General features: G+C 38.5%; 1 protein-coding gene across 1 annotated transcript in view; it reads right to left on the bottom strand.

Moving 5' to 3' along the window:
• Positions 1-26,144, bottom strand: part of WDR27 (WD repeat domain 27) — a 142,874-nt gene that overhangs the window by 87,517 nt on the left and 29,213 nt on the right. The window contains exons 19-21 of the mRNA XM_010562961.1: positions 19,544-19,641; positions 19,119-19,240; positions 11,999-12,096 (exon numbers count right to left, since the gene is read on the bottom strand). Coding sequence (XP_010561263.1) covers positions 11,999-12,096; positions 19,119-19,240; positions 19,544-19,641 — 318 coding nt within the window. The remainder of the gene's footprint in view (positions 1-11,998; positions 12,097-19,118; positions 19,241-19,543; positions 19,642-26,144) is intronic.

Genomic DNA, 26,144 nt, shown 5'->3' with positions numbered 1-26,144 from the left:
GAAGTATCATTTACATATGTATACACCATTTCAGAGCTTTATTTTTATACCCACAAGGTATCATTTCAAAACAGACTTATAATAACCTGTATTCTTCTTTTGCCTTTATTATGAATGCTATAAATCTGCCCTTCTCCTTACAAAACAAATCAATATACTTCACCATAATACAGCTGTCACACATTCTTATTTTTATGTATGCTAGGTCCAGGAACAAATCTGAAAGAGTAACATCTCCTGCCAACACCTGTGATATACACTTTTTCCTGGCCAGTGAAATCACAGACGCTATGTTAATTCAATTGACTGAACCCATGTGCAGAAATCTCTAAATTTTTATACCACATTGTTCTGTTTTAGACACACATGTATGTGTAGGAATCCACTGAATGCCAAGCTGATTTCGTTCACCCAGGTAAAACAAGCATACTTAAACAAAAACATTACTTTGTGATTGATCCAATGGCTATCACTTAGTAAAGCGTAAAAAAAAAGACACTTTTGAATGCATGAAAACAGATCATTTTACAGAGCCTAACTCTGAACTTTCACAGATTGTATATATTTGGCTGAATTCCTGTATAACAAAACTACTGATATCAATGGACATTTTGAGTATACAGTAACCAGACCTTTCACCTCAGGCTAGTTCTACGCTAAAACTGTCATAAATAACTCAATTTAAGTGAACACTACAGTTCAAAGAGAAGTAACTTATAAAGACAGCCAATTACTGTGACTAAGATGTAGAAACATTCTTCAACTTCAGTTTGCGCATAGCTCTTGCATGAATATTCGGAGACTTTCAATAACCAATGGCCGCATTTGGGCCATTGAATAACCTGCCTCTATTCAAGCTTCCTATTGACAGTAAAGGAGAATGTTAGCTACCTCAGTCTCCTCTCAAATGCAGCATTCTAACACATATGGTTCCAAAGGTTAGGCAATGGAGGACAAGTCACAGAATACATATTTGATTTATACTTTCAAAGAACTTTACTTTTTGTAAGGTAACTTAAAAGAAAACATAAAGGGTAGCACATGCTTTCCATACCACAGCTTTCAAAGAATCATGTAATGATTGAGGTTAGAAGGCACCTCTGGAGGTCATCTTGTCCAACTTCCCTGCTCACCTATTGTCGGTTGACCGTGTCCAGACAGGTTTTGAGTATCTCCAAGGTGCGAAATTCCACAACCTCACTGGGCAACCCATGCCAGTGCTCAGTCACTGGAAATGGTTTCCAGAATTAGTTGTTCCATCACCTTCCCAGGGATCAAGGTGAGGCTGACCAGTCCATAGTTCCCTGGGATCTCCTTCTTGCCCTTTTTGAAGATAGGAGTGACATTTACTTTCCTTGAGTCCTCAGACACCTCTCCTGATCACCATGATCTTTTGAAGGTAATTGAGAGTAGCCTCACAATGACATCAGCCATCAATGAGCTGAAGGCAGGCTTTAAAGAAGACAGAATTGGGCTCTTTTCAGTGGTGCCCAGTGACAGGACAAGAGGCAATAGGCAAAATTGAAATACAGGAGGCTCTGTCTGAACATCAGGAAACAATTTTTTACTGTGAGGGTGACTGAGCACTGGCACAGGTTGTCCAGACACGTTGTGGAGTGTCCCTCCTTGGAGATATTCAAAAGTCATCTGGACATGGTCATGGACAACCAGCTGTAGGTGACCCTGCTTGAGCAGGGGAGTTAGACAAGATGACCTCCAAAGGTGCCTTACAACTGCAATCATTATGTGATTCTGTGATTAAGCAGCAAAGGTATTATTGTTACTTTGGGCAAGTCTTTCAAATATCTTAGACAGTGTATTGGGTTTGTGTGGTGAGGTTTTGGTAGCAGGGGTGGGGGTTACAGGGGTGGCTTCTGTGAGAAGCTGCTGGAAGCTTCCCCCATGTCCAACAGAGCCAATACCAGCCAGCTCTAAGACGGACCCACCGCCGGCCAAGGCCAAGCCCATCAGCAATAGTGGTAGCGCCTCTGTGATAACATTTTTAAGAAGGGAAAAAAGTTGCAGCAGGCACAGAAATGGCAGCCGGAGAGAGGAGTGAGAACATGTAAGAGAGAAAACCCTGCAGACAGCAAGGTCAGTGGAGAAGGAGGGGGAGGAGGTGTTTCAGGTGCCAGAGCAGAGATTCCCCTGCAGCCCGTGAGAAAGACCATGATGAGGCAGGCTGTCCCCCTGCAGCCCAGGGAGATTCACAGTGGAGCAGATATCCACCTGCAGCCCAGGGAGGACCCCATGCCAGAGCAGTTGGATGCCCAAAGGAGGCTGTGACCCCGTGGGAAGCCCGTGCTGGAGCAGGCTCCTGGCAGGACCTGCAGATCTGCGGAGAGAGGAGCCCACGGAGCAGGTTTTCTGGCAGGACTTGTGACCCCATAGGGGACCCATACTGGAGCAGTGTGCTCCTGAAGGACTGCACGCCGTGGAAGGCACCCGTGCTGGAGCAGTTCATGAAGAACTATAGCCCGTGGGAAGGACCCATGTCGGAGAAGTTCATAGAGGACTGTCTCCCGTGGGAGGGACCCCACGCTGGAGCCGGGGAAGAGTGTGAGGAGGCCTGCCCCTGAAGAGGATGAAGCGGTAGAGATAACGTGCAATGAACTGACTGTAACCCCCATTCCCCATCCCCCTGCACCGCTGAGGGGGTTAGGTAGAGAATCCGGGAGTGAAGTCGTGCCTGGGAAGAAGAGAGGGGTGGAGGGAAGGTGTTGTGAGATTTGGTTTTATTTCTCATTACCCTACTCTGGTTGATTGGCAATAAATTAAGTTTATTTTCCCCAAGTTGAGTCTGTTTTGCCTGTGACAGTAATTGGTTGAGTGATCTCTCCCTGTCCTTATCTCGACCCACAAGCCCTTTGTTATATTTTCTCTACCCTGTCCAGCTGAGGGCAGGGGGAGTGATAGAATGGCTTTGGTGGGCACCTGGCATCCAGCCAGGGTCAACCCACCACGGACAGACAGAAATAAAAATGAAGTATGATGTGTTTCATCTGTCTGCTGTTCCCCTTCATGGTCAGATATGGCATTGCAAGAATTTGCCCTCAGTTAGACTCCTACCAAACATTATTCATTGTGTAGAGTAGATCTCTCCCACAACTCAGCCTCAATGATGTTTTTTCTTGTCCCTGTCAGAGTCCCAGTTGCACTGTTTGTGAATTTTGGAGTCCCCCCCCAAAATACAGTCCTTCTCAGTGCCTTTTCTCATTGTCACATATGGACAATGTTCATAGAAATGTCTGAAGAAAAGGTTTCTTTTTAATCTTATACTTGTAAGATACAACATGCTGTGAAAGAAATTTCCTCATGAGAAAAATAAACAAAATTCATATATCCTCTGTTGCTCCTGAGTATGCCTTCAGGATCACCATTCTTCTTTAAGTAGAGCACTGGACATCAGGACTAGTTCTCAGTGTTTAAGACCTCATTCTTGGGGCCTGTAAAAGCTAACTTCCTCTATGAGGTGTTTCTTCTTCACAGAAGAGTCTCCTAATAAATCACTGCAAACAACTTCCTTTCAAAAGAATTTGACTCCTCTGCATCTGTGACCAATAACTCAATTACTCCACCTATAAATGGATGCATAAGAACTAACAGGATTCCAAGGCTTTCACTCATCTTTTCTCTGCTACACCACAGCAATAGAAAGCAATGTCTGAGTCATAGGACAGTGCCACTTGTCCTTGTGCTAGTATGGCCACAGTGAAAACTAACACCCTGGATTCTATTTTCTTAATTATTTTCCTGTTCAACTTTTCCATTATAATCAGGACGTATGTTCTATTACAAGTATAGCTACTTCCCCACCCCCTCAAAATCCTGCTCTAAAAAGACATTTAAAAAAATTGATTCCAATTAAACTTTCCACAGAATCCAGCAGAAACTTTGTTATGCAATCTGTTAACTCCAGAGATCTCCAGGTATCACAGCAATGGAAAAAAGTGGGTAAAAAATCCTAGAATAAACAGCTAGATATTATATGTATAATTTTAGCTTATTCTAGGAGTTCTCTTATTTCAGGCTTTTCTTTTTTTTTTCCCTCCTGGTTTTTTTTAAGTAGCAACAGGTGGTGATCAAACTTATTTTGGATATTGCAAGCTTTACGTGGCCAGCTGGCATGCTGTCCAGCCTCCTAAGAATGCTTTTCTGGTCAGGGCTTTTCAGGGGTTACCATGACAAACATCTGGTAATTGCATGGGACAGCAAACAGCCAAGTTTTCCCTATGTTCTCCATTGTACAGCTTTTAGTCTACATTCCAAAATATGTATCTTTTTATGTTGCAAACAACTTTCAGAATATTAGAAAAAAGGTAACGTTTTCTGTCTTTGTAAGAGAAAGATACCAGAATGGTACATGTCTTTATAAATCAGGAAGTACTCTCACAAATTAGTCTATTATTTCATTCTACTTGCTGCATTAAAAAAAATCTTGACTGCAAACCAAAGTTTTCTTTTTTTTAACCACTTTTCCTTGTATTCTGTTACTTTGTCCCAGCGCTCTGGTATTTGTTCAGAGACCCTTCAGTACCAGCAGATCCACTGAGGCTCTACAAAATCGAAGTATAACTTGACAGTAGTAGTAGCTACCTTAGATGTTCTGTACATATGGGTTTCATTTTAAACACACACCAAAACCCTTCACATAGGAGCTCAGCATGTTTTCACCAGCAGCATCCAGCAGGGACCACATGTTCCCCATCCTGTATACTTTCATGCATTCCTAGTCCCGAACTTGGAGGAACTCCAGCCACTGCTTTATCCCTTTTTCCCTCAGAATCCAGATAACAAGACTCAAAGCTCCAGGGAAAGAAAAGATGGCAAATCATGGGGTCCTCATGTTCAGAAGAGACAAAAAGTAATCAAATTCTGAGTATGTGTATATGTGTATCTTGCTCAGGATGATGTCAAGCAGTTAGTTCACAGTGGAGAAGCAAACTGAAAAGTATCTGAAAATTGAAGGGCCAATCATTCAAACTGTATGTCTGACCCTAAGGGTCTCAAAGTGTAATTGTTAGAAAATGTATAAGATGAGTTCCATGTGGCTACAGGAATTCTACTAAAATATGTTGCCAGGAGAGCTTATGATCTAGTTGCACAGGATCATAATACTAGTTGGAGATTTTACCTTAATGTCTAAAACTATCTTTATACAATTGGCAAATCTTTTCAGAGGCTGAAAGAGGGTGAAACTTATTTTCCCTGGGATCGTGCATCAAAGGATTATCATGCATCTGAGTATTCTGCAGAAGAAATTCAGTATGTCCAAGTAGTCCAATATTCTTCAAATATCTTCACTGTGCTCCAATAAGCACTCACTGCCTTTTTTCCAGAAAGAGATGAAGAATGGCTATTTCGGCAGCAAACAGCATTAGAGCAGCTGGACTTCTATTCCTCAAGTGTTCGCAGTGCGAGTCAGAGGCAGGCTGCTCCTGCCACCAAAGGTGTTACTGTGGTGGTGGTTGGGACCTCCTCCCAACACCTCGCCCCTGCCAATCTCATTACCTGCAATGGTAATCTAGCAGCTGTCACATCTACCTCCCCACACATACCATAGTAGCAGCTCAGACCTCTAAATTGGGCAGTAATAACTTTTCCCTGCTCTCCCCACCTCTGGGTAGATAATGAGCACATCTGACAGCATAGCACAACTGTCCCATTCCTTCCTTCTAAATTAATTCCCAATTTCAGTTGTTATTGTCCATCCTGCTCTCTTATGCAACGTTACATCCATTCCCCCAGCAAGTTTCCTATCTCTATATTTCTGTAGCAAATAGAGAAAAGCAAATGATAATTTCATAGAATCACAGAGTCACGTCATGGTTGAGGTTGGTAGGCAGCTCTGGAGGTTGTCTTATCCAACCTCCCTGCTCACACAGAGCCAGTGTGGTTTCACCAGTGCTACAGAGAGGGGAAGCACCACCTCCCTCAACCTGCTGGCAACACTTGTCCTAATGCAGCCCAGGACATCATTAGCCTTCTTTGCCACAAGGGCATATTTCTAGCTCATGTTCATCTTGGTGTCCACCAGGACCCCCATGTCCTTTTCTGCAAATCTGCTTTCCAGCTAGTCACACCCCCAGTATATACTGGTGCCTGGGGGTTGCGCTTGGTGCCAAGGGGACTTTGCACTTCCCCTTGTTGCACTTCATGAGGCTCCTGTCAGCCCATTTCTCCAGACTGTTGAAGTCCTTCTGGATGGCAGCACAACCTTCTGGTGTATCAGACACTCCTCTCAGTTTTGTGTCATCAGCAAACTTGCTACACTCTGCCCCATCATCCAATTGTCAATGAAGATGTTGAACAGGATTTGAACCAGTACTGATCCCTGGGGTACACTGCTAGTTACTGGCCTCCAACTAGACTTCATGCCACTCATCACCACCCTCTGAGGTTCCCATTCAGGCAGTTTTCAAGCCTCCTCACTGTCTGCTCATCCAGCCCATACTTCATCAGCTTCTCTATGAGGATGTTATGGAAGACAGCTTTGAAAGCCTTACTGAAGTCACAGTAGACAATATCCACTGCTCCCCCCTCACCTTACAAACCACTAATTTTATCATAGATGTTTATTGAATTGGTCAAGCATGACTTCCCCTTAGTGAATCCATACTGACTACTCCAGACTAATACCTTGTCATTTATGTGTCTGGAAATAGTTTCCAGGATTAACTGCTCCATCACCTTCCCAGGGATTGAGGTGAAGCTGACCAGCCTGTAGTTCCCTGGGTCCTCCTTCTTGCCCTTTCTGAAGGGCCTTTTCCTCAGAAATTTATAGAAACTATGTCTTCTTGGCCAGCTAGAGATAGGAACAATTACTGAACAGATATTGTAAGGCAACATATAAAAAACACCCAAGCTGCAGCTACAAAGACAACTTGTGCCTCACTTCATTTCATATTCTGCCAAACACTAAGTGTCTTAGATTAAGAAGTCTGCTGTTGATTCAGGTGTTCTTCCTTCAAAGGGAAGGCAATGGCTGATAAGAGCAGAGACAAGAGTATTTTTTCACATCAGCACATGAAAAGACCTGAGCAACTCTTCACTCACCCAAAAATGTTTCTATGGGACAACCTCTGCAAAATCAGTAAATCTTTCTTCAGTTATTCACCTAGGTTGAATGATCAGCATATTCATACGCTGATCATGCTCACAATCTAGCAAATTCATCAGTGCATGGCTTCCCTGCACAGAGGTATTGACCTTGCATTATCTTAATCTGTTTATATACTACCTATGTTACTATACCTTTCAGAAGTAGAAGGAGTTACTTTCAAGTTAGGAGTATTGCTTAGAACATTAAGCAGCTTTTGGATTCCAACTAGCTACATGGATCTCAAGCTTGGTAATTACCATGACCAACTTATCAGCACTTTTTTTTTGGAGCAGAAACAGAAATAAAAACATCACAAGGCATTCCTTAGTGCATTTTGCAGACTTGTGCACCTTATGTGAGAAATAAATATAATGGTGAATATGCATGTCAGAGTGCAGCAAGAGCAGGCTGCTACAAAAGGGAAAATGAGTGAGAAGCCAGTGGTGGTCATGGCACAGTGTCGTCACTGACCAGGGCACTGTCCCACTGTATCTGAATAGGGTGGGCAGAGTAGTGTGCTGATAACAAGGTCCATTGACCGTCCCAGAAAAAGTGAGGTGATGAACCAGGTCCAGGGTCCATCCTGGGAGTCCAGTCAGGAGCAGCAGGACATGGAGCCAGATACAGGGCTGGAGGCAGGACTGCAACATGGATCAGCTGGAGACAGAACTCAAGGCAAACTATCTACAATGTAGGTCAAGATCCACGCAGGAAACAAGGCCGGAGGCAAGACTTGAGACAGGTACATCAATAACATAGTTCAGGCAAGGACTAAATGTCCAGGCCTGAGCTTAAATGGAGTGCCTGAAGCAAGAAGCAGAGAGTGCATGGGTGGGGGGTCCAAGGCTGATCAGGGCAATTAAGGCCCAGTGGTGTGCTCAGGCCCCTCATAGTGCAGTCTGTAACTTTCAAGACATATCTGAAAATCTGTGACCAAGCCAGGCCATGCAATTAGCGTCACAAAGAATGAAGCTTTACTGCACCATGACTTTAGTCACATTTTAATGATGAGCACAGAAGGTCCACATCAGTGCCTAAAAGCTTTGCAGAAGATCTGAAATCCGTCTTGGGGAAGAAAAGCTTACGCTGCTTCAAATTCTAGAACCTCTCTTAGGGAAGTGACTCTTTGGAATGAATCATGCAAGGGAAAGAGCAAACTGCTGCAGAAATCTGGACAACTGATTTTTCTCAATATCATCAGGCAGTCATGAAGATGAGGGTATTCATGTAACTTTGCCAGTGAATGTGAGCTGGTGCTACAACTACGTGTTTAGTCAATATTCAAAATGCATTTAACAAAGTCAAGAAGGCAACACTTTAAATTGATAGTTTCCTCTTAACATAGTGAATGAAAGAAACTTCCTTTCTTCTGGATGCTTTAATGCGCAGAATTATCTAATCTACAAGTGGGAGGAAATGAGAAATTAAAAGGATTGAGACTGGTAGAACAGAATTGAAAACTGTCACGTGAAATTTAAGTGACAAATGAACATATTAAAGCAGCTGGTATTTAGTCTAGTCTGCCATTTTGGGTTGTTATGGGTTTACTGTGTAAGGGAATGGAATTTTCCTCAATTCCTAAGTTTCTGCACTTTTTCTATGCATTGGTTTTACAGAACTGGGATATTCTGTCTCTCACTGCCCTGTATGTTCATGAACCTAGTCACTAAAAACAGGCAGTCTGAATCTTTCTTGGTAATCCTAAAGCTGGTAACTTTAACATTCTTCTCATTCAGATTCCCACTGCACCTCAGTCTAACTCCTGTGTTCACTGCTTCCACCTTGGACCCAAGAGAAGGTATTTTTACTTGTTCTCCAAGTAGCCGATCTGTTAGACAAGATAGACTTAAATTGCTCTTCACAATGCCTTGGAAGTTGGCCAAAGGTCATTATCTTACCCTAATGCATGTATTCATAAAGCCTCATAGTTCATTATCCTAACTTGGAAGAAGAGTAGCCAGAGTTGGTTCTTCTTCCAAAAAGATCTATTTTCCTTGGTTCTTTATTTGTAAGTAGATTGTCTGGAGCTTTTCTTAGCTACAGTTATAAATGAGGAGAATGCAGGAGAAGCATAAAAATATTCAAAACCTTCAGATGAAACTTTACAAATCCATGCATTTCAAAGCAAATGAAGCAGGAGTCTAAGTAAATCCAAAAGTCACTAGCAGCATCCAAGATTCCCTCATTTATTGGCAAGATGACCTGGCTGTGTGAGGTTGGCTGACAACATCAGAGAGTTAAAATGCCTTTTCTTGTACCACCTTCAGAGGAACCCATAACACTCTCTGGCACTCTCTGAAGCAATCTTGGAATGCCTCCAGATTGTCAATAGTAAAAGAGACAGACAGATTCACAGCTTTATCCAGTAAGAATAATGAAAATGGAAGTTGCAAAATACTCTCACCAACTTCAAGAACAAAGGAAAAGATAAATTAAATGAACTTTCACTAGAAAAAAATGTAGTTTGATAATACAGACTGAATGGAAAAATTCTTGTGGAAGTCAGAGAGAAAAAAAAAAATATATATATATATATTCAAAACCTATAAAGCTGCAGGCCAGGATAACATGTCTGAAGATTTACTCTAAGCAAAGATCAAAAAAGAACCTGAGCATCCTGCTGATTCCTCAGTCAATGATGAGGAAAGGAATGCATGTCAGAAGAATAAAAAAAGGAACCGTCATCAAAGAAACTGAATAAAGAAACAACTAAAAGTCCCAGGGAAACTGTGCAGAGTTACTCTGAAAATTATTTCCCATGCTTTCAACTGCAGCTTTCAAGAGCACCATGCTGCAGGGTTTTTTTCCCTGTTTAATCAGAATTTCTTACTTTACAGTATTATTAAAGAAAGTAAAAATGGATAGAACTCATTAAGGGCAACAAGCAGATTAAACAAAAGCAAAACAGTTTTCACTGTGGATGTCTAGGGCAAATATTTAGAACAAAATCAACAAACAATAAAGTTGAGATCTTGCAGTTAGTGTTACTATCCACAACACTGCAAACAGTATAAATGAGAAGGTGGACTTACCTTTGCTATATTTCAAGAACACTGGACAAAGATTTCACTAAACAAACCCTATTCTGGCAAACCCAAAGCAGAAACAAAGAGAGGTCATTCCAGAGGGACCATTCAAAACACAGTAATGGCTGATGCACCAGCTTTACAAATCAACAACTTTAAGAGATTAAAGATACTGGCCCACCATAAGATTGTTTAGGAACTAATCTCTCCTGTAAGCACCCAACAGTGCAAGAGATGAACTGGATTTGATTGGACAAGACCTAAGAACAAAAAAAAAAAAAGCAAAAGTTTTCAGTCTGTGTAATGGTATAGTAGACCTAACACTTCAGTGCAGACTTGTTCCAAGTTCAGATAGAGCTTTCCAAACTCAGCTGCTTCACATTTATTTATGTGAAAAACACCTGGTGAACACATTAGGAAAAAGTGAACAGTTTTCTTCCTTATGAGAACTCAAGAATAGATTTTAAAATACAGAAGACTCAATCTCTGGTCTGAGCAATGAGTGAAAATTTCATTTTTAAAAATTGTTTGTCTTTTTTTTCCTGAAAGTTACTAGCAAGTGAAAAATCATGATTTATTTTCTCTATTTCTTCTCTACAACAGTTACTACCATTGATCACTGTGTAATGTGTAATAAACACACACACATATACATAATACCTAATAAGCACCCTTAAAATATGTGTCATTAAGGACTTGAATTACTTTTTTGAAGTTTGGCTAATAGAACTCAGTGGATACTAGAATACACTGACTCTGCCAAATTAAATATAGAGCAAGAACATACATAAATTATTCCTCTCTTCATTTAATTGATTGCCCAGATTTTACACTTTAACTATTTTACCATTCACCTGCTCTACTTATATTAGTATTTAGAAACAAAGAGACAGATAAGTGATCTGTGAAAAGCTTTCTACTTTTTCATTACTCTTCAGCAACACAGTTTGAGCAGCTTATTAGAAAAACATAAGAAGGTAACAGATTCCAACCCCAGCAGTCTCTAGTTTCATTACTTTCTGACATTCAGTGTAGGTAATACAGCAATGCTTTTGGCAAGAACATATATGCCCCCTATAGATTTAATGTATTCCTACCACAGAAAGATGGAAATAAACGAAAGGTTCATTAAGCATTTCCTAAATAGAAAATTCAGTACTAGAAAAATTATATTAAATCTTTCAATAAGTATATGTTTACATACACACAAAGCAAATATGAAATTATTCTTTAAAACTTAAACATCCTCCTGTCCAAACCCCTTTTCTTTTAAACATAATCTTTCAGCCTGCACAACAGAGGCTGCCCCAAGTATTTCCTTTCCTGAGCAATGTTCCCTCCCCACCACTCTCTCCCTTTGTCCCACAGCTTTCCCAGGTACAACACTGAAAGGTTTTTAGAAAAAGTGTAGCAGTTTATTCTGAGTTTAGGATAAAGTATTATGCAAATTTATAGCACTACATACATGATTTGTAATAATGTTGTTACAATGACATTTGTATTTTAAAAGCTGGAAGATAAATTTTACCTCCTTTAGTTGTAATGACATGCTGTTTTGGAAATACCATAGCATTCAGTTCAATATACTATTTTGTATATCTAATTAGATCTACAAAGGTACGCAAACATGGGTGATAAATCTTGACCATTTAATGGCTTCCACATAACTAACTACAACTGAGGAACCAGCATTTTGTTTGGTCTCTTAAAATTAGTAAATTCCAACTAGCCTTTAATTTTCTTTTTTAAAGGCCTGACTGTAGATCTGATTCCACATCCAAATTTCTACTGGTATACCACAGCAAGTATGACAATTCTGAATAAAGATAAAGCATGGCTTTTTATTCCAAGGTACCTAATTCAGCCTTACCTCAGTGTTCTTAAATCCCACAGTTTTATGCCATCACCTGCAGCTGTGGTCATGAAAAGATTGTAAGCTTCAGGTTGCTGAGTGCTGAAGGATGACCCCTGTAAAATACGAAATCAGTTTCAGGTAACTATTCTTGCGGTGCTAAATATTTATAGAGTCATAAAATATCTTAAATTAGAAGGGACCCATAGGGTGTCCAACTCCCTGCTCGTTACCTAAAACTAAACCTTATGACTAAGAGCATTGTCCAGATGCTCCCCAAACTCTTACAGGTTTGGTGCTGTGACCACTTCCCTGGGGAGCCGGTTCCAGTGACCAACCACCCTCTCAGTGAAGAATTTATTCCATGTAAAAAATAAACAATGAATGTTTGTTAGGTTATGTGATAAAAAGCTTGTCTGCACACACACAAAGGAGTGCAGAGGAAAGTTGGCATGTGGAGGAACCCCTATAACCCAGTCAGAGATATGGAGCACTTCTCAGCGTTGTCCCAGGACAGCCATGAGCCCTTTGGTCCAGGGGTGACACCCACCATGATGAGTCAATGGGAGAGGCTCTCTGGGTCATCTCACAGACTGATGGGGATTACTACCTATCAGGGTATGGGATTCATTATGGGATGTAGGGGAAAATCATTCTGTGATTGCACAAGACATTATGGGATGTTTAGGGGAGGAAATAAGGGTGGGGAAAGGGAGACATCAAAAAGTAGTCCAACATTTAATTATAAGCCATGTTTAGCTCTGGCATAAGTGGGCACACTTCCCATTGACTTCAGTAGCAATTGCATTCATTCATAACAGGACTGATTTTGGCTTTGTACCTTTAAATAATTAAATCCAGTCTATCTTTAAACCTCTGATTTTTTAACATCCATATTGGCAAATCCTGTCCTTTTTGCTGGCTACAAACTTCTTTCTCCAGGGAACTAAATATAAACAGTTAAAACTCCTTTTTTCCTTCCCCCACCATTCACATTCTTGATTTGGCTGAATACATCACAGAAACCTCAAGGCCATTTCCCGCAATCAGTGCTTGACTGCCAGGAATCTTCTATTCGTTATGAAAACTGGCGTATAGCTGGAAAATGCTCTAGTATTTAGTCAATAGAATTCCCCAAACGGCAAGACAAAGCAGGGCACTCCGCATTAAAAAGACTATAGGAGCTTTCATTTACTTTGCTTCAAGCAGGTTTCCTTCCTAAACTAAGGATTACCACAGCGTGCTCTAACAGATGAACTAAAATGCACTGTGCAACAGATTTCCCAACAAAGTCTACACATTCTCACATTAGCTGTGTATAACTATAAAAAAAGAGTAATTGTAAAAGAGAAAGACAATAGTTGTTCAAAGGATAGTATTCATTAAAAGTTAGAGAGCCTCCCTTCTTTTTGTGTTTTTGAAACTTTTACTCACTATCCCTTTCTTCAGTCAGCAGTGATCACAGAGTGCAATACAAAAAGTTCTACTGACACAAACACATTTACTTCACGCACTACTCCTTTACTTTAGAACACACTTACAGTAATACAGGTAAGAAGAAGTGTAATCTCTTTGTTCCTTTCCTGCCCTGGCACTTTTTCAGTAATATACTTTACTAATACAAAGCTATACTTGTATCTTCAAACTATATTTGCCACTGAATATTGCTGTAGAAGACAAGAAAATATATACTAGTTGGGATAATACACAGGTTGAATTTTATTTATCTCTTTGTGCTTTTACAGTCCATTAATTTATGATAATCTATAATTTATAAGAATCTAATGCAAAAAGTAGCGTGTTCTAACATACTCTTCAAGCTATATTCATTCTGACAGACAAATCATTTGTCTATGCCTCATCGTCTTCCTCATCCACCACTGTAATTCTTCTTCAGCTTCTCTCTAGACTAACTACATTGCAACTTCTACATAAAATTTTGCTTTAAGGACATGGTTCAACAGAATCCCTATCTCATTCACTAATTCCATATGAACACCACTGATATCCAAACAGTGCAGCTGGCTTATGCTAAAGGCATTGATTAATAGATGTCTTAGAAAACACTCCACATCTTCCAGGGAAGCACATACCTTCAGATAGGTTTGTCACTATGGCTAGGAAAAAGTTAACTAACTGAAACTTCTGAGTTGCCTATTACATTTTTCAGCCTTCACATCATGTACATTTCCTGATTAATGGACCAATGACTTTTGAAACAAAAGGGTCTAGGCAGAAAACTAGAGACTTTGTTGTTTCTCTGAAAATGAATGTAATCTATAACTGTGTTTGCTAGCAGAACATAATAGCATCCAAATATTTGTGGTTGATACTGATAGATTCCTGTTCAAAGAGCACGCTTTGCAGCACTACAAATGTATTGCTAACACTAAAGCTCTGAATCTGTGTGGTCTGATCTCAAATTGCCATCTATTTCTGTATCTCAGAGGTTCCTAACTCTAAAACAGGAACAGGTTTTGATATTTCAATCAATTCATTATACTATGTTTCTTAAAAGTTAGTATGCAAAACAATGGAACCATGAAAAGTCACATAATACTTTGGTAATCATTGATAATCAAGTTCCATTAGTTGATCCTATTTATCAAACCAAAATCATCAAGTTGGAAATCACTGGTTGAACAAAACAACTTAGCGCAGTGTAAATCCCTTATTATCAGCTTAGGATGCTTGCCTTGATAGGCTTGGTGTAAGATGGCTAAAGACTACTTATCAGAGTGAGGTGAAGCTACTACAGCCAGAAAGGCAACATTCGCTCATTGCCTCAGAATGAGCTTAATGACATCACTTGGGTCTAGTAACACCCTGCACTAAAATATCATAAGCAGTTCTGAGAGTAGGGTCTGGAAACCAGACACAGGTTCAGGGAATAACAGAGTGACCCTCAACACCAGCCGATGACTGAAAAGTGGGAGATTTCCACCAGTTTCCTCAGGCTGAGGAGACCAATGAAGCTCTTTCCACCAGCTCCTAAGCAAGCGCTCTGAAAAGTAAGCTATTACACAAACCTGCAGCAGTATCACCACCGCACCTCCGCAGGACCATGTATTTAGCCCAGTTTCCTCATGAAATGATGCTTATGCAATTGTACTCTCTGCTGATTCCCACCCAGAATTTTTTTTAACCTGCTTCACTATTTAAATCCAATCTGACAGAGAGATAAAGGTCTTACAATAATTATGTTTCCACAAGATACATGTAAATGAGTTATTAGCAGAGAGAAATTCAAACCAGCACAGCCATTAAGGAAAGTGATTTTGTTTGCAAGCCATTAACCAGCCAACACAACAGTAATTTACAACAGGTGTGCAGTCTGGCATGCCTCTCAGTCAACTAGTAATTAGGACATGACAAGAAGATAAGGTTGTGATGGGGAGGGCTGTTTAGGGAACAAAACTGAAAGTGCATGTGGTGGAGAGGTGAAGGTTATAAAAAACACAATAGTCAAATTGGAGTTTTTGTGGTGGATTTGGAAGGTGATATTTAAGGACACAGCCTTAAAATCCTTTAGAAAGGGTGCTTAATTAGTTTTGTTACTGCTGGAAGAACCTGTATACAAAGAAAGGCAAGCTTTGTATTGTCATTATATGGTATGCCCTGAGCGCTTCAGGGGAATTTGGTGCTAAAATGCTTTTTAAGGAAACAAAAATACGCTGAGGTTTGGAGTAATACATATTAATATGCTCAATTAAATCAAGATTATAGAGGTTCTAAGCAAGCAGTATAAGGCCTAAAGTTCTGCAAGCAATTTAATTGTGCAAGCTTTAATCATATACGGAGCTTCAAGAACTAGGCATGTCTTTTGTGGTTTCCCCTCCTGAACTTTGGTAGCCAAAGTTGTGCTATTTTGGGTCCAGGAATAAGGGTTCTTTATGTATCAAATCCTAAATAACTGTACTAATCTAAAGTAGATGATAAATGGGAAGTAATGTGCCACAAGTAATACAAATACATAAACAAAAATCTGGTAGTAAGCACACTACCCAGAACAACTTCTTCCTTACGTGAGATTCCCTAGGTGAGGGTTTTTTTGTTACGATTTTGCCCAGCTTCCTCTTTTCCTTCTACTGTTTTTCTTTATCCAATACTTTACATTTGTCATAGCCCCATAAGTCTAGCTCTAAAATGGCCTTTTTATAAGTTTCAGAATACCTATCTCCCATCTGAGAGATGCTTGCTACTATCTTGCTCTGATTTGCCTTCCCTGGTGGTGACAAAAGAACAAAAATTCACAGCACAAAATACTGTTCTGTAGAATATAAGGAAAGACCTGAAGAAAACACAGTCAAGTCACTGAAATACTATAGATGGAAAGGCATAGTGTGAAAATATTTATATATCTGTTGGCATACATATATATACAGTGTATATATATAGACATACATTACTCTCAACCACTGTTGCAATTTAAGTTTTTCAAGTCAATGTATTCATTATTCTTCATCTCACTATAAACATGTAACAACATAGGGCAGCTTCTTACCTTGTGCAAACAGGGAAACTACGGTCTTTAAAGACTTACCAGCCAAGATTTTTTTCTTACATTTCTTTCTGCTCTGAGTCACAGTAATGACAATTTTTCCCCAGCTTCCATTCAATTTTTGTAATTTTTCTTCAGCATTATACTATTGAATTTTTCATTTCTGAAGTAATCCTTTGCATTAAAAGCTGAGTTTAAAATGGGAAGACTTTCTAACTGTGCTACTGCCTTTTATTTAAAGATGTTTAGAATTATTCTTTGTACTAAAGCAGAAGTCCCAGCCTTCTGGGAGTGAGCTTTACCGATACTGCTCTCTTCAGTTCCCTGCATCCTTCTCCTCCCTCATGGCCATTATTTCCCCAAACCTAGTTTCTTCCAGTCCTTGCATCTGTCTCCTCTGGACTCTTGCAAGACACTGAGGTTCAAGGTGGTGAGAAGGGAAGACATAATCAGGGCAAAGAAGCTCTGGGAACAACACTAACTACATGGTTGTGGGTGACTGGAACAGCATGGGGCAGGGAGGATTCTACTAGAGTGAAGGAATTAAGTATGAGAAGGAGGAGAAAGGAAAGAGGTTGTAGGAGATAGAGAAGTGAAGACTCATAGCTGGAGAGGCAGAGCACCTGTAATGATATAGAGAGACACAGCCTAGCTTCAACTGGTGACATAGCTTTGGAGATGTAAACTGGCCAAGCGGCACAGGATCAGAGGTGCAGGCTTCAGCCATAGGATGGTTATTCTGGAGCTCCAGCAAACTGTCAGGAAGCTTGAGGCAGTACAGTTTTCACAGAGGTTGCCAATGAGAAAGGGAGAAGAGTGACAAGATAGAAGACAAGCTGGAAGCCCCATCTGGTTGCTGCCACTGTTCTTGTCTCCAAGGAAGAGGGAGAAGAGTCAGTAAGGATGGGCAGAACCACCACCAGATGCACACCTCACCTGAAAAGAAGGACCACTGCAGCAATTTGCTAGCCTACAATAGCAAACACTCCATGTACTTATTCTATATATGTGCACTGTGTGACTACATACTCTACATTCATCTGCAATATTTTACAAAGTGTTAAGAAGAACTGAGATTACCTTGCATAATTCAAGCTTCAGATAAGGGACAAGTTTTCATCAACTGTACTTACAACTGTACAGAAGGTTGCTGACTGAATATCTCAGGCAAGGATACAGTCTGATTTTACGACCTAATTACAGTCAGAAAGATTCAAAACATTCCTGCTAAAGAAAGATAAGCTGTGGCAAGTAATGATTCAGTAGAGTGTTTTATAATTTTCAGCATACAATTACTGGATCAAGGCTTCATCACAGGGATAACTGCCACTGAAACAAGGGATGTGCTATACTCTACAAAACGTAAAGTGATGATTCTGACCACTGACAGTCATTAGAGAATTGGCGGGGGGGGTGGTGGTGGTGAACTCATTGATTTTAGCCAGTATATTTTGGGCAGATTTCAAGAGAAGGAACTATAAAGAATTCTACTCTGGCTTCACTGCAATTACTGCAGATTTTGATAAGCAAAACAAGGGTTTCTTGATTCTTGAGAGACAGAAGACTTTTGCATTCATTTTATTTAAAAGGCCACAGAGAGAGATTTTCAAATTTACACACAGCATTCTGCATATTTTTATAAGTCTACAAAATATTTTAGCATATTATCTTAATGTAAATGCACATGTGTATTTACTCAACAGCTTTAAACTATACACTGTAATAAAATAGTTGATGTGTAATTTTCCTATTGACTTATCTAAAGTATTAATTTTATATAACTGAAAAAATAGAGAACCTTGATCTATAATTTAAAAAAAAAAATGGTCAATTTTATTTGCTATACCACATACCTCTAGGTTTTTTCCCCAAGTGAATACTTGCCCACAGCTTTAAAGTTTTTCTTGATTAAATAACCTGAAGCCACTAAGCTGACCAAGCAAAAAGAAAAGCCAGAACTTTAAGCCTGTATGTGTTACAAATAGTACTGAAATAGTTAGCACAATTTTAAGTGTTTTACCAGATCACATCTCTCAGGAAAACCCACAAAGACTTCTACAAAAGTAGTAATAAGGAACTGTTTTAAACCCACAGAAGCAAGGACTTTCCAATTGGGAATGAAGAACCCTACTCAACCAAACCTAACACAGTAGGCATTCCAGCATGTACAATACTGTAAGACCTCCAAACATTCAAATCAATCTTCAAGTAAAAAAAAAGAGCAAGGATGAGGGCTTTTAAGTAAGTCATCTATTCTATTGCTACTGAGCAATTTTTTTTTTTGGTTGCTGTTTCCGAAGTTTCAGAATAAATCAGAAAACTTCAGATTCAACTTCAGAGAACAGTCACATAACGAAAAGTTCCTGCGGAACTACAGTGTTACAGTCTTGTGCAAGTAAAGCAAAGGGGTAATATACACTTCCCTAATAGCAAGCTCGTTCAGTCATTCTCACTGCTCCCTGCTTTCCACTGGAGAAAAAATGAGATCTGGGTGCCTTTATCACACAGACTTATGACCTTGCCCATCCTCCCCAACATATAAAAAACTCTATCAATTACAATCAATTATGTTATTAGCCTCCGATTTCTTTGTTGATGGAGTTGTAGTGGTACTATAAAATTGAATAAAGTATATACCTTATTTTGGCAGATCTGATGGACTGATCTAGTATGAACTTCTGGTATCACTGCTGTGCTACAGCCTGCGTTGAGGTCAAAAACTTCCAATGCTCGGTTGCTGCCAGCTGTAAGTACAATATCTGTACAGTTCTCTGTGTTAAAGTTAAACTGATCTAAAGGAACAAAAGCATATAGATAGACAAAAAGACAGGTAAATAGATATCAAGACTCTGTTGTATTTAGTGCTTTATGAGCACCAAAAATCTTACAGTCCTAAAAAATTTATGTCCAAGGCTGAAGTTCAATACCACAAAAAAATACAGCATTTTTACTCTAATAGAAAAAGAGTAGTAAAGAATCAAATGCTAATTACTTTAACTGAAGTTCTTTCCATCTCATTAAGTCCAAAGAACTATAAAGAAAATAAGAAATACAAAGGATACAAGAGTAGAAATCATTTACTGCTGAAAGGCTCGTAATCTCCATTGTTGAAGCCATGGGAAATTTCTGTACCAATTTGCAAACACTTCTCTGTTTGTATCTGCAAAAAATATCAAACAAATGCTAGTGTTAATGAAATAAGTTACGATTTGTGGCCACCAGTAAACTCCCACTGGAATCACAAAGCAAATCAAAAAGCTGTCTTTCATTATTAAAAATTAAAGCCACAGACCTTTTGACTTGTTGCTGAACTCTATTAAAAAACTTGGTAACAAAACTCATTTGGGTGAAAAGAAACATGATATTCCTATACATAAGATAGATCTTCCATCAACATGAAACACTAAAATAATCCTGTATGGATATTGAAAATGTTGGAGAGAAAAAAAAATCTGCCAAGTACCTATGATCAAAAAGCAGAAATACCACCAGCATTTAATGTGCTGATCACAGGGGCAATGAGAAAGAAAATCAGGAGAAAACAGTGAGGAAAGAATAATTTCCACTTAGATAGGAACAGAACAAGGGGCTGATCATACCCTACCAAAGAAATTTGGCTTCCCAACATACACTGGACTCTTCAAGGTCCTGTGGGATATCTGCCAGCTCCATGCAGATGCTGCAGACATGCCAAGCCCTCTAAAATGGCTTCAGACTTATTTACAGCACACAACGCAGAACTGTGCTGTGATTCAATCTGATTAGATCTTTCTGTTTACTGAAATATATCAGCACAGACAACATGGATCTGATCTTAAATCCACTGAAGTCAACAGAAAACATTCCTCCATGAATATGGATATGGATATGCATATGCATATGCATATGTTGGGCAAGTGTGTGATTTCCATAGAAGTCTCCTAAGGAATATAAACAGAGCTGTTAATAACTGTACTGGATCTGGTTAAGGTGGAGTTAGTTTTCTTCATAGTAGCTTGTGTGGTGCTGTGCTTTACATCTGTGACCAAAACAGTGTTGATAACACACCAGGGTTTTAGCTCTTGCTGAACAGTGTCTGCACAGCATTAAGATATTCTCTGTTTCTCACTGTGCCCCCAGAGTGAGTAGGGTGGGGGAGTGCAAGAGTTCAGTTGGGGAAATAGCCACAACCACTTACCTGAATTATCCAAAGAGAGATTCTATAACATAAAATGCCAAGCTCAGCAATAAAACTTGGAGTAGGAGTTTTGTGAAAGCAGCTATTGCTCAAAGACTGGCTGGGCATTGGTCTGTCGGTGGGAGCTAGTGAGCAATTACTTTTGCATCACTTGGGTTTTTTTTCTTCTTCATTCACTTACTAAATGGTCTTTATCTCATCCCATGAGTTTTCCTCACCTTTGCCCTTCCAATTCTCACCTCCATCCCACTGGTGGATCCCACTGGGGGAGAGTGAGTGAGCAACTGGGTGGTGGCTTAGCTGACACCTAAGGTCAACACACCACAATAACTCAAAATTTCTACATTGTATTCTAAATGCAAACATTTCTACGCAGTAAAATAATTCCAATATAACTGTAAGTATCATACTTCCATTTTAGCATGTCTGTCTAATGACAATACAAAAGTTCATTCGTGACACGCTTGTAGGAATAATTACTGTTTCTTTCAAAAAATGCTAAAAGTTTGCAAAACTGAGATTATTTGACAAAAGCAATATGTTCATCAAATGGATCAGTTCAAAAGAAAAATGGTTAACAATTTGCTTTTGCCTTTCTTTGTCATTCTGAAACAATGATCTGGAAAAAAAAGCTCAGCTTTTCCAGGTAGACATTATAGCTACTTGAGCAGTGATGGTGAAGCAGAAGGTAAAATACAGTGTTTTGCAATTTAATCCAAGAACCTTTTGTGGCTTCCACAAGTATTTTATTCAAGTAAACAACAAAAATAAACTGCTCTAGACTTCAGGAACAACTGATTTATCTCCATTTTGGGCTAACGATATCCAAGCTAACTTTAAATAAGCTGACCAAGATAGTAGGAACAATCTAATGAAGGCAGCATGAAGCTTCCTCTGGTCTAACTGACCCTGCTGAAAGAGGCTTTCTGAGACAGTTAGATTGCTCCCAAATGCAAGAACAATTGTACTGAGTTAGCTGAAGTATCTCTTTTCTACAGTGCAGTCTGCTACACAGATAAACACCTCACAGGGTATTTCCCAGGTAGAAGTTCACCTAGAAAGCAAATTTTCAACCAACACAGTAAACTGAGATGCATCAAATACAAGTTAGGACAAAACTGAACCAAAGTAACATAGGAAAAAAAATAGAACAAGAGTACCCATTAGCAAAAAAAGAGGAATTTCAGTATCTTTAAGACCTTATATTTTTTGGACACAAAGCATTTGCCACATGTCCTATACACATTCAATTCAAAGTGCAAGTCAGCTGTATATGTTTATATAACAATTTGGGTTACCTTTTTATTGCTTTAATTATACCTCCATAAACTAAGAATTAACAGGCAGCACAGAAAGTAGGTAATCAGATTGTGGAAGAAAGGTGTTACATAATTCAAACAGACACAAGACAAAAGCTTAAATGCCACTCACTTGTAATATGTAAGAACAGAATTTGAGAATAAAAATGTATGTTGAGACGTGAGCAAAAGTGCACAATCTACATTTTAATTTAAAATAATTTCCTGTTTGCTGTAGAAAAGATTGTTACGTATCTTACAAAGGGCTTGTTCAGGAATTATTCAAAGGAATTAATGCAGCAATGGTCAGAAGGTGGTGTAATGTTTATCAAGATAAAGGTGTGAAGAGCACACAAAGGAAAAGCTTTTTAGATCATTGAAAAATATTACAACTTATCAGTAAGAAGGCGCGCTTAACAAAATAACTGCTTCTGTCTGCAGAAAATCAACAGATTTCTGTCAATGTAACAAGGGTTACTTTGTAAGTAAAAAAAGAAGATAATAACAAGTAAGATAAGAAATCTTCAAAAGGAAAGAAAAAAAGATTTTTATTTTCCCAACAGAAGCGAACTCTGAAAATAAAATTATATACAACTAGGTTAAGAATTCCATCTCAGGTCTGGCCACTTTCCATAGATAAAGTTGACATCTGCCATTAGCAAAGCTAATTCCTTTGTTTCAGGGTTTCCAATATGAATGCACTGCCACAGAAAGTTGTGAAGTTGTTTTCAGCTATTACAAAACACCACAAGCTCTAGAAAATGCTGCACAGATGGAGGCCAGGAATGCGAAGTGAATATAGGCAAAATTCCATCTCACAAGGCAACTGGAGAGGCTATCGTAGCACAAATGTGCCCTAAAAATTGCTTAAATTAGACCAACACCTCCTCAAGCCACAGAAAACTTGTGATGGAGGCAAAAAAATGGATGAACAGTATCTTCTTACTACATTTTTTCCAGGTCTCCAATTCTATGCACAGCACATAATAGCAGCTGACAATCCTATAGATCAGGTATCCAAATAAAATCACATTTGTGTTGATATACCCAAAATTACAATTCTGTCCTCCTTTAATGTCTTCAATCATCAGAATTCTGACAAAAGTGTAAATGACTGATCTCTGTAATCTCTTATATCCTGCATAATTTGGGGATGTAATCATTTTTGGAGAATACACTTACAGTATACAGTTATTTTCAGACTACTATATCTTCAGAAATAAAATATAAAACCAGATTTTTAAACACAAACACTTCCTGCAATGATTGCAGAGACTGATGTGTCTACTTTTCAGCCGATTTCAAGTCCTTTGCTGAAAGCATTTTTTAGGAGACCCAGATAAAGTAGAAACATTTTAATGACAGCCAAAGAACTTCAATGTATGGAAGTATGTTACTATGCTAAAACCAGAAGACGAATAGGCACCTAAAAAACCCTCCCCCCAAAAAGCTTGATACAGATCTGACATTTAAAATTTTAGGGAAAATGGCTGCACATGACAAAGTGAAAGCTAAGTGACAGACCGCAAACTTCATCAGTATAACAGATCATAAGGTTTCAGGCTATTAAAAACATTTTTATATGCACTGTAAAAATTAATCTTCAAACAGTAGTCCCATTATACATTTCCAGACACAGCCTTGAGTTCAGTAGAATAAAAGAATCAGTTACATGAAAAGGAAAAGACTCACTTCATCTTCTGGAATGCTTAGAATGTCTCATAACTGAAAAATATTCTCTCTTACACTACTGAGGAGGGTGGATGTCATTTACTGACCCTATGTAATGAATCTTAGACATAAAGAAAAGATAAGCACAGGAAAATTTAAAGCATTTAGAGATGATTGCTGTTAGAATGTTGTTAGAATTAATCTTATGACTTACGTACTTCTCATCTAGTTTCCATTCTGTTTCTGATAAAAAACAAAGAGTGTTTAAGTTCTTTGATCTAATGGCTAAAGCTCAAAGGAACCAAGCTTAGAATATTTTTATTATCATACTGCTGAATCAGATCTGTGTAGACCATTTACTTAAGAAGTTTAAACTGGCTTAAAGTGGTTTGCATGAAAATAATTATCCTGTTAAACATTAACTTTCCAAAAGTACCTAAAATGAACACTCTCCTATATATCATTAGCATGCTAAATTTTAAACCCACTTAGCATAGCCTTTGCTCTATCCATCTATAATATGTTCTGGTATAGTTTCCCACTTCATCAGAGTAGATATTTTATCATTACTTCCCTTACTGTATGTATGATTACTATATCTAGTTGCTAAATATAATGGCTTTAAAAGGCACTCTTTCTGTTAATGGAACACAATTTTCTCCTTTTTAAACTCCTTTCAAATTGCTCATGCTGATCTTTAAAACAACACATAAAACTATAAAAATGAGATAACAATACATAGACGTTTTGTTCTGCTCAAATTTCTTCTGTGAATTAAAAGTAATTAAGAATTTAAAAAATAATAATAAACTGAGAAGCAAATAGTTATACTTCATTTCAGCATGCACAACTGCTTATGAGAGTGGACATTCATTAGTTAGTAATTTTGGAGAATGTAAAGAAAACTGTTTAGGTTGTGAATCATTTTGAGATTAATCATAGAAGCAGAAGTCAGGAGATCTGTATCCTATTCCTGAAACTGCAATAAATCTCCTCTGTGACAGATGTAAATAAGGATACATTTAAATAAGCCAATAAGGAATATAACATTCTTTTTTCTCATTTCCACTTCTCAGTTTCACCTTTAAAACTGAACCAATATTTAACCATTTAATTAAGTTGTTCTGATTCTTAGTTAGTTGATACTTATGGGGAGTTCTTTGAAAACTCTGCACAGAGAAACAGTGATATGATTTGTCATTGTACTGTCTTCACCTCCGAAATACAGTAGCAATCTATTGGTTAGCCAGACTGCACTGCCATGCCCTTCTAATTAAGGGTATAAAGCATGCTTTGGTGTTAGATGTAGTGTCTTCTTGAATCAGTTCCATTCAAGCATTCGTCCAAACTTGACTCAGAAGGCAGAATGCAAGAGTTGTGAGAAACAAAAGGAATGATGCAGTCTTCCATAAAAGAAAGAAATGCTGGGAAATGAACTGGAGGGAATCCACAAGAAAATGTCAAAGCAAATTAACCTTTAATATCTTTTTTTTATAGATATATATAACCAGGCCTCAGACTGGTTTATGGATTTGTTGTAATGTCTACAACTGTGTGTTTGGTATTTTGGCATTACACTAACATCCCAGAGAGTCTAATTGCATATATTTGAGTTAGTGTTAACGCATCAAGAAATACTGAGAGCATGGCAATAACAATTTCTGCTATAAGCACAACCCTACATCCATACCTTAACAGCTTTAAATCAGGATATTATGTGCTTCTAACAAAGCAATTGGAACAACACAGAACACAGTAGAAGTTCACTGCCCAAGTCCTTGAACTGCTAGAGTGGGTTCTACAATTACATCAAATTCCATACTACCTTTAATTTCTGAACTAACTAGCTTAAAGGTAGTTCAGACGACTCTTCCACAACAGTAACTGCAGTATGGATTTTCTTCAGGTTATTGGGTACTTTCCTCTGGGAGGCATGGGTATTTTGTTAAGGAAAAAAAAAAAAAAAGTTCCTTATTAAAGCCTAAGCCCCCACAAATAGAAGGAAAAAATATTTTTAACTAAATCTTAAAACTGAAAAATAATCAGAAGAGGGAAGGATCTAAAAGGTCAGAATATTGTTTTCCATTTTCTTTTTCTAAGTTCCTCCATGATTGCCTGTATAAATTTTAAAAGCTAAGAATGATATGAAAGAAGCAGTTGCCTGCCTCAGTTTCCAAATATTACTTGTTCACACTGTGAATATATTTCAAGCAAAACTGGGTACAGGAGTCACTTTTCCTGCCTTCCAGGTACCTACTGTAATATTACAATTTGCTACAGGGTAAGCACTTCAAAACATGAGATCTCTGTAGAACCAGTTATGAGAAAAGAGAGTCAAGGGACAGGGCGTAGAAATCCTTTCAAAAAAACTTGTGTCTGTATTTCAGTATTTTCTTTTCATTTTCTTCTATTAGTTTTACCCTCCTAATATAATGTATATACTATAAAATCAAAGCAGGAAATTCTGTATTCCTTTGTATTTAGTTTTCCAGTCTATTTGCTATATTACCATTCTAA

Source organism: Haliaeetus leucocephalus, unplaced genomic scaffold (genome assembly GCF_000737465.1).
Source record: "Haliaeetus leucocephalus isolate CR32 unplaced genomic scaffold, Haliaeetus_leucocephalus-4.0 Scaffold162, whole genome shotgun sequence".
Classification (NCBI taxonomy): Eukaryota; Metazoa; Chordata; class Aves; order Accipitriformes; family Accipitridae; genus Haliaeetus; species Haliaeetus leucocephalus.
This window is presented reverse-complemented; position numbering and strand designations above follow the sequence as displayed.